Here is an 18,905-nt window from a genome sequence, read left to right as displayed (position 1 = left end):
CTAATCCACCTGCCAGTAGTCTCAGGCACAGCAGACAGAGGGGCTTGTCTCCTTTTGTCACCATATGCACGCTTTTAGGGCACACAATGACAATCAGGACAAAAATACCACTGGGATTTCATTGTATTGTGCCGATGCAATGTAATTTGGCAGCACACAGAGAATGCAGCAGAAAAACAGCAGGGAAGATGGTGATGAGAAACCACACACTCAGGCTGCAGGAGTCAGGAGTCAGTTTATGTACAGTCCTGGGAGCCAAATGCAAGTAGGACATACACACATGTACATGGCATGCACATGCACACAGAGACACACACAGAGCTATGGGAATTAATCAGGAGTTGCAGGAAGCATTTGAGCACAGCCACAAATGCAGAAATCAGTAGCTTATCTCCTAGACCCCTTAGAAAGAGGGGACTCAAGGACAGGAGGTGTAAGTCTACATTTGCTCCTTTGCTACCCTGATCTGGAGGCTCCTGACATAATCATGGTGCTGGCAGAGCTCATGCAGATATCAAAAAGGCTAAGAAGAGCTCAAACCCAGATTTCTTGTGAGACAATGTGGCTGGAATTTTTGATTACTACATGCATTACAATTATTCCCTGTCTCTGAGGAAAAGGAAGCATCTCTGGGGAAGCAAAAGCAAGGGAAAGGAGTATGGGAATTGCTGCAGGGGGATCTATAGGTAAGGCATCCAAAGGGAATATCACATGGTGAGACTAGGGAGTGAATTTTGCACCAGTAATGAAAAGATTGATGGGTTCTGCTTCTCATATCACATGCCATCTTTTCCATGAGGAAGAGGTAATACGATTTGTATTGTCTGCACCGAGTTTGGGAGACAGCAGTGCAAGATAAACACCTTCCCACATTACTTTTACCTTGAATCACCATGTTTTCCCCAAAACTCATGCTGAGGCTGTGCACATGGATGCCATGCCCCCAAGTGAAGAAGATAAAAGTGCTCATTCCCTTCTTAAAGGAAAAAAATGCAAACAATATTTTCACTTTCACACTAGCAGCAAGCAGCAGGCGAGAATCAAGACGTGCTAAGAGATGCAAGCATGTCCTTTCCAACAGATACCTTCTTCTTTGCCAGCAGTAAGTCCTGGTAAGCATTCGAACGCAGAAAGCGCGCGTAGCTGTCACTCTTCATCAGCTTGTAAATGTGCTCCTGTGGGATAGGGGGAATGAGAGACAGAGAGTTGTTATCAAACCTCATTTAGACATCGCAGAAACTTAAAACATGGAGAATTGGAAGGAAGAGAGACTGATCAGAGTTCTAATTAAGTCTGCTGTTATTGATTATCTGTGTTGTGGTAGTGTACACGAGGTCCATTCTGGGGCAGGACCCTGCCGTGCCTGGGGCTGTATGAACACAAAACAGAGAGACGGCCCTCACCCCAAAGGCTGGCACACATTATCCACTCATCAGAATTATTCTGCAAAGATTGCAACACTCTGAAGTCCCCAGATTATAAGAAAGTGCCTACCCTGGAAAGAAGAAATAAAGACCAGAAATTGTCTCATAGATTAGGTTTCATTTTACCAGCTACAAATACTTGAACAGTCACTCAGCACTCCCTTTCTGTTCATGGAGGGGAACTGATACTTGGACACATTCCATCTCCACTTTAGACATGCACTCAAGTAAGCCAATGTGTTAATGTCCTGAAAAAGCCCGTACCTGAGGTGACTATGCAGGGAAGTTATATGACTAGTTCTGATGTGGATGGCTACATCCCATGTATAAAGTTACATTGGATGAGTCTCTCTTAGGGTTATCTCTTAAGACAAACTGCTGTTACCAGTTTGCTCTGAGAGCATTTACTATGTGTATCTTCAAATTTAAAAAGTGGTGTTTCATTGCAGCAGAACTTAATACATACCCTTTTCTAATTTCCTTGCTAAGCTTTACTTTCCTGCTGAGAATCCCTTAACACGGCTTTTCTCCTAGTTATCCCTGGATTTACAAAAGATATTATCCCAAACACCAGGAAAATCAAATTAAAATACTTTGACCAAACAATGACTGAGAACACACTAAAGGGCTCAAGAGAAAAAAAGGCACCTTGGACCCTTCTCTTAGACTTTGCCCAAGGAAGCACTTTTAGAGAGTCAATGAGCAGTTTTATGTATAGTGAATTATACAACGTGAAATATTCTCTCCTGCCCTAAAGCCATTGTACGTGAAACTTTAGAAGAACCAAGCCAGACAGAAGTCGCATAGCTTATTTCAGTGTGTTAACAAGCCAAGCAGAATTCCCGTATCTTCACCATCACAGGTAATTAGCAATGACCTGTCTATACACAGAAGAACTGCTTAATTCAGCTTTCTTACACTAGTTGGTGTAGTCCTATGAGGGCCACTGGTTTTCCTTCGACACAGCATAAATGTAGTTTTCTTTGAGCTACATGCTGGTGTGGAACAATTTTTACTGGTTAATTTCCATACTTGCTTTTAGTCTTGACAGATCCTCATTTGTGCAGCGCTATCTATCCAAAGGACAGCACAAGATTTTGCAATAGAATCATTCATATAAAGCTATTTAGCAACTGTCACCCTTCTTGCTTCAGAAAAAACACATGGTAGGGCACAGTTTCATACTGCTCATGTACAACATTTCCATGAGATTTGACATCCAGCTGTGGGACATTTGTTCTATTTATGCAGGACAGAATGAGCCAAGAATGCCCTAAGACAAGAAGAGGGAAAATAATGCACATCATGGATATGATCATCAAAATGTTTGTATTCTCTCACATGAATAAGGATTTTCAACATCAGTTCTCTCTTAAATATTTCAACTAGCATAAACTCAAGACTCTGCTGATTTAAACCCAACCACACCTCAACCAGTTGTACTGCTACATCTTAAGGTTTCCAAGGAGACTCCATGTCCTCCTAATGAGTTCTTTGTAACTACTTGGAAACAAACCCACCTAACTGGTGCTTTTCCAGGACCATGAGGAGACTGATGAGTAAGTGGGAGCCTTGTAGCCCTTCAACAGTAAAGGGCTTGAGGGGTCTCCAGAGCCTTCATCCTCTTAGTGATCCTCTTTACAGCAGCCAGTACCTGCAGGGTGCTGGTGGGACAGGTGCTGAGTGGGCAGGAAGGTGCTGTGGCTGAGGCAACATGGTGGGTGACAGGGATATTTATATTGACATTTTGCTAGACATGATTAATTTTTTTACTGTCTTTGGGCTCCAAATGATTTCTTTACCAGTGGTCAGACAACTGTGTCTGGTCAGAAACATGATGATAACATTTTTGGAAAATAACTTCCAGTTTTCATTGCCACACAGACAGAGGCAAAGGACAACACACGAGGCTGGCCATACGACCCACCTGTATGCCAGTGACAACTATCATTCTTGCTCATGTCAAGACAACTTCATGTATTTGACCTTAAAACAGTACAAACTCAGTAACTGGCGGTCAGAAGGAGAAAAAATTGCTTTGATGCTGAAATGAAATAAACCACAAGCTGCCTTCTTAACTGAAGCTCTTCCCTGAAACAGGACTATTGCACAGCCACAGCTCTGCTGTCATTGCAGTTAGCTAATTGGTATGAAGCATTTTCTCTGCTTTTCACATCTTGGAATCACTAAACAGCAACAGTGCTGCCTTTCAGCTGATCACCACAGATATAATCAAACAGGGAATAACTATTCCTAGGTTTTGAATGTTAATGAAGAAAGAAGGTTGGGCATAGGAAAAGGAGAGACATGCACAGCTACAGAAGCAAACTTCACTTTTTAATTGTAAGAATGCAAAGGGCTTGCTTTCAACAGTCTGTAGACTGAAGGCATGAATGATATACTAGTAATTTATTTTACAACACTGCATTTCTGAAGCACCTACTGGAAATCTGAGCCAGTTGCTCAGATCAGCAAAGACTGACTTACAATTTGCAACAGTACAGGACAACTTGCATTGCTACAGTGAAAATCCCTACTGAGACTGCACCATGAAGATTTCTGCTAAAATTGTGGCTGCAGTGTGTGTCCAGCCCATTTACACTCCAAATCTAGCTGCAGGATGGGAAAAGCCAGTGGCTAAAACATTTGTTTTGATCTGTAGCCTACTCTGTTCTTTGCCACCAAGCTATTTTCTCTTATGCATTCTAGAATCTACAACTTCCTAGGGAGAACCTACAGCTAGTGTTTAGCAGTTCCTCATTCCATAAATATATTGAAGGCTACTGGAGGTCTAACAACTGATCGTATTCTCCTGTGGAAGCCTGAGCAACAGGCAGAGGTGTGGGCTTGGATTTAGTTGCTCTGTGCAACATGTGCAAATTGTCTTGTCCTTCTCTGTCATGGATTTTTAGCTCACTTTGGATCATTGCAACCCAATGGTCTCTCACTTGTTATTTTACTGAGCAGATGGGTTTTTTCCCACCTTTTTATCACATGATGGAAAGAAAGGACACCCAGACAGAAATTTCCCAGTGCAATGCACTTTATAAACATGCACAATCTCCCTGACATTACGCGACAGTGCTGATAAGAAGTTTGAGCTTTTCCATCTCTATACTGAGATAATTCTCCATTTTTTAAGTTGTTTATTACAGGGTGATGAGCACACTACTGCTGGTTCCCTAAACAGAAAAAGTAAATGCACTACCTATGCAACTTTTAACAATGCAGCTGCAGACATTCTAGTCTCTTGCACTGTGAGCAGTCTGTCCAGAATTATCACTGCAACACTTCCTTACAAGTGCCAAGGGATGTTCCTGTGCCCCATCTGCACAAGAGCAGGAGGACCATTTCTTCTAGGTGGTGTAGGCTCTCCCAGCCATTACCATGTACCACTTCCCAAGTATGGCTCAGTCTCACAGTTCCCTGCTCCAGCCCTAAGACAGCAATCCTTTAGGGAGTTACATTGCAAACCCAAGGATGTAAAACAATCATCTAACAAAACTGCCCAAGTGATCTATTAAACCATTAAACAAGGTAGCTTATAAAACCAGATAACAGGCAGGGGAAAAAAGTTTTTAAAGATTTGGCCAGCAGCTGACAGTAATCACATCTCCCACTGGTCTCCCCTGCAACCTTGCCAGCTCTTTCTGAGCACCGAGCTACCATCTCAGGCCACTGCAGTGGCAGCTGCAGGTGGAGACACTGACTTGACATATGTGAGGGAGCCCTGGCAAGCTGGTTTTTTGAGCTGACCAGTCACTCAGTCCCTCACACAGCATGCTGCTGATGAGTGCTGGCTGTACTAATACTCCCCTGTGACATTGGGTGCCCATTGGGAAATGTCAGTCTAACATGGAGAGTGACAAAAGAACCTGTTTTTCTAAGTGCAGTGGATTTCATCTCCAGGAAGCAAACAAATCCCTTACAAGACTCCTGCAAGCAGAGCTGATTTGCTATCAAATGTCCACATGACTGTTGTTTCCCAGCTCTTGAACCAAGGAAATAGAGGCAATGGGATCTGCTTGCATCTCGTTGTGAGAAAAAGGAGACCCTCTTTTGTGTTTTATGCACCTGAATCACATCTCCTCCACGGTGAGGAAAATATGCAGTGGTCCTGGGGGCTGTCCAGCTTCACTGAGCATACTGTCTGTACATGGTCTTCTATCATGAGAGTTACACTTCAGACAACATAACCATTCCACTTGCCACAACCATTACATGATATAAAGAAGAACAAACAGTACATTTAAAAGGGGGAAATGTTGTCCCTTCTAGAAAAGAAAGGAACCAATGAGATAAAGCACAAAAAAATTCTACTTTGCAATGATGTGAAACCAACAAGAAATCCCACCCCTGACAGCTGACAGCTTAAGTGCAGGGAAATAAACCCTGATAAGGTTCAGCATCTCTTGGCTATTTTCCTTCCACAAGCTTTACCTTTGGAAAGAGATGAAGGACAGGCTTAGTAAATTATTCCTGACAAGAGGGGAAAAGGGGAGGAAAAAATAAAGTTTGCAATCCAGACGGGAATGTAGGAGGTGGCTGAGATAGCAGAAACCATCTCAAAGCTGCACCTGCTCCAAATCAATGTGCTGCAATGTGATCTCAGGTCTCTCTTCCCCCTACCAGTCAAAGCACAGTGACCCTGAGGAGGGCATGAGTGCCAGATAAGCAGAACACTGGGAACATTAAAAAAAGGTGGGAAAAAACCTGAATGATAAAAAAATAATAACATCTAACTTGCATAAGGCACGTGGTAGATCCCAGGAATTACCTTCTCTGTTAAGAATGTTTCTTTTTAGCAGAAAACCTTGGTTCTTTCCTCTGATTTGTTTATATGAGACAAGAAGAGAATCGGTGGTTAAACATCCATTCCTAATTCCACTAGTATTTTACTCATCTTGATATTTTGTGACAGGTTTGAGATTTTTTTGGAGTTGTGAAGGCCAAGAACAGTGTTCTCATGAACTCTGAACACCAGCTAAGATTCCATAAAGCCCTTAAATTTGAACTTGCTGATATAAATTTTTCCCTGTTTGTGCCTAAACAGAGCTGCAAACTTTAGGTGATGATGGGGAATAAGGAAATGGCCAATTCTTTGCTCACTTCAAGCACAGGTTTCCCATTTAGCACATTTGTAGAACAGATTATCTTGACTACCATTACACAGCACGTACAGAACAACCAAGTGATCAGGCCCAGCTAGCATGGGTACAGGAAAAGCACATCCTGCCTGACCAACCTGATCTCCTTTTATGACCAGGTGACCTGCCTGGTGGATGAGGGAAAGGCTGTGGATTAAGTCTACTTGGAATTCAAAAAAGCCTTCAATACTGTCTCCCACGGCCTTCTCCTGGAGAAGCTAGCAGTCCCTGGTTTGGAGAGGTGCACTCTTTGCTGGGTTACAAACTACCAAAATGGCTAGGCTGAGAGAGTGGTGGTGAATGGAGTTACACCCTGGCAGCCAATCACCAGTGGTGGCCCCAGAGCTCAGTACTGGGGTCAGCCCTGTTTAATGTCTTTATTGATGATTTGGATGAGGGGATCCAGTGCACCATCAGCCAGTTCACAGATGACACTAAGCTGGGTGGAAGTGTTGATCTGTTGGAGGGCAGGAAGGCTCTGCAGAGGGATCTGGACAGGCCAGATCAATGAGCCAAGGCCAGTGGTAAAAGGTTCAGCAAGGTCAAGTGCCAAATCTCGCACTTGGGTCACAACAGCCCCATGCAGCACTACAGGATGGGGGATGAGTGACTGGAAAGCTGCCTGGCAGAAAAGGACCTGAGAGAGCTGGTCTGCAGCAGCTGAACATGAGCCAGAGTGTGCCCAGGTGGCCAAGAAGACCAATGGCATCCTGGCCTGTATCTGCAATAGCATGGCCAGCAGGGCCAGGGCAGTGATTGTCCCCCTCTACTTGGCACTGGTGAGGCCCCACTTTGAGTCCTGTGTCCAATTTTGAGTCCCTCACTGCAAGAAAGAAATTGAGTTGTTGGAACATGTCCAGAGAAGGGCATGAAAATGGTGATGGGTCTAGAAAGTTACTCAGATAAGGAGCAGCTGAGGGAGGTGGGATTGTTCAGCCTAGAGAAAAGGAGGCTCAGAGGAGACCTTATCACTCTACAACTGTCTGAAAGGATGGTGAAGACATGTAGGGGTCAGCATCTTCTCCAAGGCAGCCAGCGACAGAATGAGAAGAAATGGCCTCAAGCTATACCAGCAGAAGTTCAGGCTGGACATCAGGAATAATTTTTTCACTGACAGGGTGGTTAAGCAATGGAATGGGCTGCCCAGGAAGTCAGTGGAGTCACCAGCCCTGGAAGTGTTCAAGAAATGAATGGAGATGGCACTTAGTGCTGTGATTTAATTGACATGGTGGCATTTGGTCAAAGGCTGTACTTCATGATCTTTGGGTTATTTGCCCACCTTAATGATTCTATTCCATGATTTTTAGCTCAGTTTAAACTAAGGCTAGATAGCTGTTGAGATGCACTTGAGCTGCAAGGGTCCACTTTGCCTTTCATAAACTGGTCAGAAACCTCCTTGCTGTAGCTATCCCACTAACATCTGGATTCTTTTGGAGCACTCCTTTACCCTGTCATCAGCACCTGGTATTAACTAGTGAGAGCTGATTTGGAGACCCCTTTTGTATTGCAATCATGCAGCCGAACCTCTGGCCAACTCCAAAGGAGATTTGCAGCATGTCAGACAAATCCATTAAAAGGAAAGGCCACAAGCAATGTAAAGCAGTAGATTTAACAACTAAATAAATAACAGCATACTGCAATGAATGCTAATATTTGTGCCACCTGTATGCTTGGCACTGGGGAGGAGTTTACTGCAGATTCACACATGAGAGAGTGCTGCCTGAGTGAAGACCTTGTGGCCTTTGCTGGAAGGATGGGAAGAGATGCCAACTGAGAACCTGCCTGGAGTTTGTTTTTGGAAGAGCTGTCTCTATAGCACAAAGAGGACGTGGGAAGGAGAAAGCAGACACTTCTGCAAGCACATGGTGTGTGACTGCTGCACCTTCCAGTTAGACTTGGCAGCAGCCTAGTGCCTGTCTGTCAGCACCTCTGCTCTGCACAGACATTTGTGGCAAAGGAACTGAGGTTAACCCTTGTGCCAGCACACACACATACTGCAGTCAGCAAAACCTGCTGTCCACGGGTTGTTAGAGATGTGTCCTGTTAACTCTGCTGAACTCTTCCCAGCTCATCCTCAAGAATCCTGTTTGACCAGCAGAACCCCCTACTACACCACCACCAGAATTTCCCAAAAAGCCAAAGAAAGAAAAGGACACCTACTCCCTTTAGCAGTTGCTTGTGCCAAAACTGAATGTAACACTTTTTAGGAGCAATTATGATCAACTGCATTCAACCTAAATGATGGTGCTAAAATGTTCTTTGAAAAAAGCAGTAAAAATTGCTGCATCAGCTCTGGAAGCTGAAGTATTTGGTAGCAGGCACAGTTGAGATGAGCCAAACAGTGAAGAAGCTGCAGAAGAGACCTTCACATTTGCCCTGATTGAACTTGATGGGAAAACGCCAGTAGGGGTGAGAAAGCAGAGAAACACGTATTTTTTATTCTAATTCCCTTTAATGTTTCCAAATCCCCACTAAGAGCGCTTCTGGATCTGCTTATTCTGGTCTCTGCATTCAGGATTTCACTCTTCTCAAAAATGCTGTAGTGGCTGTTTGAGCTGCCTGCCTGCATGAACCAGGGTGAGCCCCTTCCCGGAGCCTCTGTGCTAGCCGGCAGTGCTGCCATCTAGCAGGGCCAGGCGGGACTGGGTGCTCTGGCTTCTGCGGCACTGCGTGGCTGTCCTGGATTTACAGTTGGAAAAGAAATGCTTCAGGCTGCTAAATGGCACACAAGGGTCTTGGTCAAGAGTGAATTGCTCTGGAAAATCTTTTTTGCCAGTCTCAAGTATTCAAGGCACAAAATTTACACCAAGTTTTAGCTGGTGCATTTTCTTCACACTCAAGCAAGTTGCTTTTACTACTAAGGGAAAAAAAGATGAATAAATATCCTATAATATAGACCAATCTCCCTGCTAAACTAAAAAGCATAATTTTTTTTCAGCCCACAAAATGAAATTACACTGGGCTGAAGGCACAGGAATGTAAGAAAGAGCCTTACCAAGAGGGATAACTGTAAGCAATGAGAGCTCATTTTGAGTAATACACAGAAATCCTTTGTTTAGCCCTGTAGATACATAGTTGGAAATACAATGTAAATCCTTCATAGAAAAGCACATTGATAAAAGAAACACATAAACTTAGCTATGGCTCCTCTATAAATTGATGAGACAACTGGTTTGCTTCATATCTTCAAACACAAATGTGAGGGCAGAGCTGTTGAGGGTCAATGGCAGACACAGTGCAGAGGACTAGAGGCAAAGTGCCTCTAGTGCAGTTAAGGGGTCAGCCTGGTACTGCAGGAGGATTTAGTCCTAAATATAGCAAGGGCTATCCTGGGAGACAAGAGTGGGCTGCTGGGAGTCTAACGCCATATGAGCAGCTTTAGGTTTTGAGAACAATGATCATGGCTAAGAGGCTGATTCTCTCAATATGGGCCAAATCCTGACTACTGGCAAAAAGCCCAAGCGAAAAGGTTTTGCCTGGGAGGAGGGGACAACCTTCTGTAGCATTCAGGAGACTGGCATTTCTTTTCCAAACAATACAATAGGTAGGAGTTGCAGCAATGAAGATGAGGTTTTTCCCTTCTGTGCATGCTGTGGTACAGCTGTGAGGTGTAACTACTTAACCTTTTGGTCAACACCTTGACACCTGCAGGCTGTCAGCAACTTCCTCCTTGTTTTCTCTGTGAAAAATCCGGCCAAAAAGCTGAACTGTACCAAGAAGAGGAACATGCAGAACCCCTCACACAGTAGAAGGAAATTATATTTCAGTGGGGCATTCTGTGTTCCATAGGGCAGGATGCAGCCCTACAGAAACAAGCAGAACACAGCTTCTGAGTAAAGGCAGCTATGCTGAGATAGAGAACACCAACCCTGCTTGGATGCCTACCTAGAAAACACGTACTGGATAAACAGTTTTCCATGCCTCATCAACATTTTGACTGTAAGATATCTGCTGCTGTGTCATCTTGGGCTGCCATTAAGTGGTTGAACTCAAGATTTCAGAGTCCAAATGTATATTGAAATCTTTTAACTGTTTGCAAGCAAACCCCATCCTGACAGCCCACATTCATACCTGCTGTGGGCTGAGCAGAGATATTAAATGCATTGCTGATAGATCTTCCCAGGGATTTTTTTCTTAAATTTTTAATTAGCAATGTGAACACTCAAAAAGGTAACAACCCCTTAAAAAAATTAAAGACCACAGTGTTCCTGCAGTGCATGGATTTAGCAGGAAGAGACCATAACCCCGAAGTCCATGAGAAGTGGACTGCTGGAGTTCTGGCTTCTTGATTAGATGAAAGGATGCACTTGCAAGCACTTTCACTCCCTATATGGGAGAAAAGAAACAGTATCAGCCGCTTCCTGACCTTCACATGAAGAGGAAATTCTCTTGCTCTGGATCTGACATGCAGTTGTTTCTTGCTTTCAAGAAGCACAGTGCACACTACTGACACAAGAGTCCCAGGGTCTCAGTGCTGAATTCAATTTTTGAGCAAGCTAGAGACTTTCCCATGTAATCCATCTAAAGGTATTTTTTGGAGGTATGAAATGTCTGGCACTGAGGCACTGTTAATACTCATGCATGTAGTTTTAGACAGCTTGGCAGGATCAGCACCCTGAATAACAGGCAGACTATTGTCCTGTGGGAATATGCTGACTGTTCTTGTTACTCCATTCTCATGATCTTTCATTTGAAGAGATCTGTTGCCTTCTGTCACTGTGTCTGCAAGGAGAGGGGTCACTTGTGACTTTTTCCTGGCCCTTTTTCTGCTCGTGTGTGACAGAAGGACATTAGCTTAGACAGTAGGTTTGATCCCTGATGCCTTCAGAGACAGAAAGGGAACAGCAAGACAAAGGATGGATGGTAGATGTTTTTCATATAACATGACTGCTAAACTACAAATTAAAATGGAAGGCAAAAGATAAGTATTTTCTGATGTGTGGTGCATACATTAAAAAAAAAACAACCAAAAATCTCCCAACAAAGCAAAAGAGGAAAATAATAACATAAAGTATCTGCTCCTATGTAAACCTCTGCTTCAAGTCTTTTGTTTCCTGCTTTGCACAGGATCTGGCACACCTGCCTAAGCCTCCACCATCACTTTCTATTTTTGCTCCAGACACGTAACTACTCTTCTGGCTGTATTTGTGGGGCTCTTGATTTTAGATTCCATTGTAAGTTGTTTTGTGAAATCCACAAGGGAAGGAGCTTACACTATTGCTTCTAATTGTAATGAACACACAACAGTGCATGTTTTCTGCAGTCACCATAACCCAAATACAAGGAAGAGAACCAGACTGCAGTGAAAGGAAGGATTTTTTTCCTCCAGTCCCACAGAATCAGAGCCAAAGGAGGAGAAGGGAATAAAGGTCAAGTCCTTGTGCAGTCCCTAACTTCCACAGGAAGGTGCAGGCTGTCAAAAGCCCCCAGGACCCCATGGCACACCATTCATGTGTAAATACTGATGTCATGTAATAATGCTTTCAATTCCCCACAGCACAGGCCCAATATCTCCGAGCAGCACTGGTTCAGGTGGACTTGATCCCCTCTTAGAGGCAGAGGACCTTGGTCTGCCCCATGTCCCCTTGCTGGCTGTCTGCACTGCTAACCCATCCTTAGTCGTTGTCCTTTATACACATGCATGTAACTGGGGTGACTGGACAAAACTTTAAGAAAACAGGAATAATGCTTCTCCAAGTTCTTACACGAAAGATGATACAGACACACAATGAATGATTATTTTCACATCTTCCTTCCATGCTGTCATTTTGCTCCAGACCTATAAAAGGAATTCTCTATGCGCACTAATAGACACCAGGCCTTTCACATCCTGTGCATGCTTGAAAATACAAAGTTAGGAGAAGTCCCCCCTCATTTTCCCTTCTTGGTGAAAAATAACATTTCACTTCCAAGAGATCCTTGTTTAAACTTGGGAGTTTGGTTTTGAATTCAACAGGTTCCTGTCAAATTCTGTCAGCACCTTGAGCTTCCTGATACAACCAGAATGCAAACTGATGACTGACCACTGATGAATCCTGCAAGGACTCGTATCTCTGTTGCAGTCCAGAACAAATGGAACTACACATGAGGCAGCTGAGAGCATGAATTGGGTTCAAATCTCAAGATTAGATTTAAGGAAGAAAGTTTGTATAATGAAGATAATGAAGCCCTGGCCAAGATTGTCCAGAGAGGCGGCAGATTCACTATCTCTGGAAACACTCAAGGTCAAGTTGAACAGGGCTCTGAGAAACCTGATCTAGTTGAAGATCTACCCTGCTCATTTCAGGGGAGCTGGACTAGATGAACTTTAAAGGTGTCTTCTGTCTCAAATTATTCTATGTTTCAAATCTGGGACAGGTACATTTCTGGTTTGAGCTGCCTGGAATTTAGCATTATGGTCTAAATCTGCTCTGGAATTAGCCAAGGATCTGAAAATAACAGTTAAATTCCTAACAGAGCCTAGGTTAGAACTGAATTTCCCTGAATTATCTTTATAGAAACAACAGCTGGTTAGTTCAGGTAAAAGAATATTAATGTAAAACTCTATTTTATTTATTAAAGAATAAAAATAAACAAAGAAAACAGGAAAGGAATTCCAAAGACAACTGTGTGGCTTACCTGACTCTGGTACACCTAGCTCTGAAGTCTACCAGTAAATGTAGACTAAATGTCCCTACAAACATTACTGTGAGGAAGCACAATGCATCCTGGTGATACTAGCTCCTAACACCAAGGGACAGAGGAAGGGATTAAAGATTTTCTGAAGGCAGAAAGACATTTCAGGGGAGGCAAGGAGATGCTTGATGAGGGTAGGGGAAGAATGGTTAAAAAACTAATAACATGTACAGATAAGCCACAATTGTCATACTCACAGGTCTGTGTTCCCATATAAAGATGAATTACTTTGGCTGTCAGCAGCTTCATTAGCCAAAAGAGGCCATTCAGATGGACCCAAACCTATTTACTTTCCAGAGCTGGTGGTGCCTGCTTCATATTGCAGGGCCCCACATTGGTTGTTCAATGATTCTGATAACTCCTGTGGGAGCTTACATCCTGCTAAGTACTTCACTGTTTAATTGAACTGACCTTTCCTGACGATGCCCCTTGTATTAAAAGCTGTTTTGCTCCCCAGTGAAAATGGTTATATAATCATAATATTTTACTCAGAGGACAGTTGTCCAAGAGCAGAAAATAATCAGCTAAATTGGTAGGCTCCCCTCTGGAGGGGCCCAGGACTAAAATGACAGAAGGTGCTGTGGACCAAGATAGCTGGCAGAGCTGATGATGAGGACAGAGCCAGGAGCAGCACTGGGCTGCTCAAGGACAGAAACACCAACAAACTGGACAGCTGGGGAGGGGAGTGCAGGCTGAGCAAGCAAGGCACACTCTGCTCAGAGCTGAGGTGTGCTGGCACAGCTTGAGCCGGGCACGGGGTAGGCGATGGCACCTGAGGGTGCCAGGAGGGGCAGCTCCATGCAAGTCCAGCAGTGCAGGACTGTGGAGTGCAGCAGCACTGAGGGATACAGTAAATATCTTAAGCTGAGATGGAGAAATGGCACAACATTTGCTTCTGTGCAACAGGAATCCATCTCAGAGAGACGTTTGTCTGAAATAATAAATGCACACCAAATTCAGGTTTGGATTAGGAGCACTTTGGGGACTGAAATTTGGAGCTGAGATTTTCTTAAACAGAGCACGCATTTGCTTTCAGACCATGACTGGCCTGGGGACAAAGAGGTTTGAAGTGAGAGGAATGTTTGCCAAGAGCCTCTTTTCTCCCTGTTTTTATCCAGGCTAGTTGCCTTACCAGATGGTTGAGCAGCATCTGGGAGAGCTCTTTGGGGCTGGGAGCCAAGGGTGTGCAAAGAAGCACATCAAATGTAGACTACTAAGCACCTGATAACAAATGATGCTTTGCTTTCAACTTTCTGTTATAAAGCATTTGCTGGCCTCAGTGTGCTCTGCTACACCTTGCCCTTCCCAAGTACAGCAATGTGTCCATTTCTAGTGCTTTTTATACAGAATTGGCATTTTGTGGATCTCTCAAGTCATGACTAGAGTGCCACATCACTTTCTCCTATTCTTCCACTGCAGGAGTATTGAACTAATTTTCTCAGATCAGCCAACACTCTTCCTTCCTCTTAGTGGCTCAGATCTGAAGTCATTCAAAGAATGTGTTGTTGAGTAAACTAATTTTCTAATTTTTTTCTTGTTCTTTACTTACAAGGACATTTCAGTTGTTTTCCTCTTTGTGCTAAAACTACACAGGATAGGACAACGCTTGTATTTTCCCCTCCCACAGAGAGTGTTTTGATTAGTTGTATCTGGTTGAGTCCCTAGGAATGTGGGATGTGTGGGAGCTCCCATGGACTCCTGGTGCCAGGGTGCTGAGATAAAGCAGCTGCTGCAGATTCATGGATGAGAGCCTCTGTGGTGGCAGGGCTGACCTGTGAGAAACACTACAGCAGGTCCTGGGAGATTTACAGCATCCTGGGGCAATCTGCATTGGCTCCCATGAAGTGAATGTGCAAACAAAAACTTCCCTTCTCCAGGATGAGCCAGTAAAAACTGTGCCAGGGCACTGCACCCTTCAGCAATGTCCTGCTTCTTCCTGCTTGTGTCAGAACACCTTCTCAGCTATCCAGTCAAGCAGTCACAAACAGCTTGCTTGGCCTTTGGAGAGCTACCAGAAGCCCACTGCCGAAGAAGGTAACTGGTTTAACCTTCCACATACCTCTCTTGAGGATTCAATAGATTCAATCTCCAAGATAACCATAGCTGGCCCTTGAAGGTCTACCTTTGCCTCATATTTCTGTGTCCATGAACTACAACAGATGAATTGAAGAGATCTGTCAGTGTAAAAATCCACTGAAACAAAATTAACCCAAGGAGCTAAAATTTCAGTCTAGCTGCCAGGGCTCCAGCTTGATTGTATCAACTCCCCTTTGAATGGCAATTATCTTGTGAACTGATCAGTTCAAGGCTAAATCCTCCATGTTGTCTTCTAATTAAATACTCATCATCTAAACATTTGTCTTATTCTTAGTACTTCTACTTATCAATTTAATCAATTCTCCCATTATTCACCTATCTACTTTCACCTGTATTTTGCCATCATCATTTTTTTCAGGTGATGCATGCAATTCTTTTTCACTACAACTGCCAAGCAAAGAATATATCTTATCCAGAATGCCTTCACACTCCTGTATCTCTCAGCTTTAGAAAGGGCATTTAAGTTGCCTGATATTCACAGGGGACTGTCTTGTAACTTCGTGTACATTCCTTCTATGCTGGCCCCAAGGAGCAAGATTGCATTCAGGAAAATAGAGTATTTGATGCTGGTTTGAAAAATTCATTGCCTAACCTTGTATAAGTGGTCCACAACATCTCCCCCGAGATGAAAGTATTTTGTTAGTGGAGTATTTTGAAGAATTGCCTTTGAATGCCAATTAAAAAAAATCCCCAAACCCTGGAATTCTTTTCATTTGCTGCTGGTTTTACTACATCTTGTGAAAAAATGATTGAGGGGGATATCTTTTAATTTGTGTCCCCAGTAATATTTTCCAAATGATCCCTTCATCTTTCTTTTTTAAAAATTAGAAAATTATGTTTTCACTTTCCAAAAGGTTATGCAGCTTTACCCTTGCTTATAGCAGTTTTTCCTCAAATTATCTGCTTTCCTCAAGGCATTTTCCGCGTACAGTTTATCTGTAAAATTTCCCTGATAAATCTGGAGCCTTAGGAGGGAAGGATTAAGCTCACTGCATTGCCTACTGTCCTATCATTACTCTAAGGTATTGTCTGGTGGACAAATTCCCAGCTGTGTTGGAGTGAGCTGCTGCTTTTGGGGTTTGGCAGGGGGATATAATTAGCTATAAATAAATAAAATATAGAAAAAGTGTATTAGCTAGGGTTTTGATATGACATTAGCCATTCTGTAACTATGCCAGACTTTAGTGACAGGTAGCACAGACAGACAAGCTGAACTGTATAGCACTTTTTCATCTGTGCTTTCTCTGAGACATGGCTCCAGCTTGCAGCACCTTGCAGACTTGTAGATTTTGGAACATTTGTTCCCAGAGGAGCCTTAGCCTGTTACAACAGATAGATTCAATGAAAATATAATTTACCCAGCTTGAACAGATATCCTCAAAGTCACTTCAAACTGTGCATCTTCTTTTTCTTACAAGTGAGCAGTGACAAAGTGATAGTGGAATATCATATTAAAACGGAGAGTTTCATTAGCAGTAGTTCCATAAAACCAAAAACTAACCTGTGCATCTTCATATGTATATCTTCCTGGGTCTTTGACATTTTGGCTTGTTTTCTCATAGCTGTGGGAATCCAGGTTAATAGCACTTTGGGCCCCAGGAGCTAGAAACTCTTGCCAGATTTCTTCCACTCTCGTGGTCACATCCTGTAAAGGTCGTTTCTTGAGATCTTGGACAGCCAACCAAAACCTGTACTAGGCAAAATTAAAAGAGCAGAAAAGAGAAAAATATAGAAATCTAGGTAAGATTTTAGGAATGAGCCTAGGCAGAGTCCTAAAACAGATATAGAACCTAATCCTGCATCTATTAGAATTCACAGAAGACTCTCCATGTTAGCATGATTTCAAGGGGAAGGGGTGATGTACTTTACATCAACCCCTTATATTTTGGCTAAGATCAGGACACTGACTTTAAGAAGAGATACATTCTTATTCAAACTGCCCCTGCAGAAGTGTCATATTAGGTAGGCAAACAGGAAACTTCCAGAGCTATGCAGCTGGAGGAGAGGAGCAGGCTCTGCCTCCCACAGCCCTGCTGCAATGTGCTGGTCATTCCTGCCTGCAGGATTGGTCATCCACAGGGAATGTAAAATGAAGAACAAACTTAACATTCATATCATTTCCAGTGTGAAGTTGTAGCAATGCCACTTAGAGGTTTTTTTTTTTTCCACTTGTAAACTGACCAGCATTGAGATAGATGCCATAAGAAAAGATGACTCTTGTCATGCCATACTCCAATTTTACAGTAGTATTTCTTTGATTAGGCTATGCTTACAGACTAAAGTAAGTTCATAAACACTGAGAAGATAATCCCTTTGATAACTAAGGACATAATCCATATCTTGATCTGTGAAAACAAAGACCACAGAATATTTTGCAAGAGTGACATGCATGTCTTTTGTCTTTTATCCTAGGAAAAAGAAAATACATTTTGTTGGTGATGCTAGTTTTATTTATTGCTGAAAGAGATATGCTCTTTCAGGTGATTAATTCAGAAGATGCATGGTGCCCAGTAGCGTTTTGTTTTGGTCAACTCTATCTTCCAGCAAGAAGGTATCCCTGAAGGTTATCTGCCCTGAGTACCTGGGCCCTGCAACCTGGTTGAGCAAGCACAATAGGGCTCTGCAGGGAGTGCTGAGGGCTACGGGGCAAACAGGTACTGAAGGCACGTTTGCAGCCACCTGCAACAGCCAGCTCTTTCCTACCCCCTGGTAAAGGTGCCCATTGTCCAGGGTGACAAGGAGGGCAGGGTTCACCCTGGCTGTCCCTGCCCTGCTCTTATGCACTCCCTCTGCTGGCAGACTGTGCAGAGGGGACAGGGATTGTCTGGGTCACTGCTTGTTCAGGGCATCTACAAAAGCTGCACTTGGACAATCCTGTGTCTTCCTTATAAACCAGCAGAACTGTAACTGAAGTCCTGATTTCTCACCCTGAATGATTCAGTGGTTTCAGTGTGCTGCCACTAAGGCAAATATTCCTCCAGGGTGGAAGGAGGAATACAGAGTCTGTCCCAAACAAAAATCCTGATGGCAGTGAGGGTGGACAGCAGCCTGGTGACTCCTGTGCTGTTCCTGACCCTCACTTCCTTAATGGCTGCAGGCAGTACCTAAACAGCCTGGAATCAGTGGTGTTATTGCAAGCAAATGAGGCTGCTACTCCATTTAGCCTGGTATCCTACCTGCAACAGAGGCAAACAGTCAATTTGGGGAGAAAATGACATCCACACGACATGCAAGGCCTCCTTGCCTGTCTGCTGCTTCTTCCCGACCATCAGGGGGCCTCATGCCACAGCCCTAACTCATCCAAGCCATCGGAGGAAACTCCTTCATATGGTTTTCCCATTTCCTTGGCAGGCTCAGTAAAAAAGACTGAGGTACACTCCAACATTACATCAGTACCTATAGAATCACATACGTGTAGTTCTAAGAAAGTGACATTTGATTTTATAAACTGAAATAGAGTATCTGGGGTTGGTGGAGGAATGTGCATGGTTGGTCCTTTTTCATCTTTGAGACTTTAAGTGCACCTGATATCCTGCCTTGTCATTTGAGCAGTGACACCCCC

At 43.4% G+C, this 18,905-nt stretch overlaps 1 protein-coding gene across 2 annotated transcripts in view; it reads right to left on the bottom strand.

The window, feature by feature from the left end:
• Positions 1–18,905, bottom strand: part of RGS6 (regulator of G protein signaling 6) — a 258,804-nt gene that overhangs the window by 22,366 nt on the left and 217,533 nt on the right. For both annotated transcript variants that reach the window (XM_041460004.1, XM_041460005.1), the window contains exons 15-16: positions 16,845–17,031; positions 1,086–1,175 (exon numbers count right to left, since the gene is read on the bottom strand). In XM_041460004.1, coding sequence (XP_041315938.1) covers positions 1,086–1,175; positions 16,845–17,031 — 277 coding nt within the window. The remainder of the gene's footprint in view (positions 1–1,085; positions 1,176–16,844; positions 17,032–18,905) is intronic.

Source organism: Pyrgilauda ruficollis, unplaced genomic scaffold, assembly GCF_017590135.1.
Source record: "Pyrgilauda ruficollis isolate IOZ18807 unplaced genomic scaffold, ASM1759013v1 scaffold14, whole genome shotgun sequence".
NCBI classification, from domain to species: Eukaryota; Metazoa; Chordata; class Aves; order Passeriformes; family Passeridae; genus Pyrgilauda; species Pyrgilauda ruficollis.
This window is presented reverse-complemented; position numbering and strand designations above follow the sequence as displayed.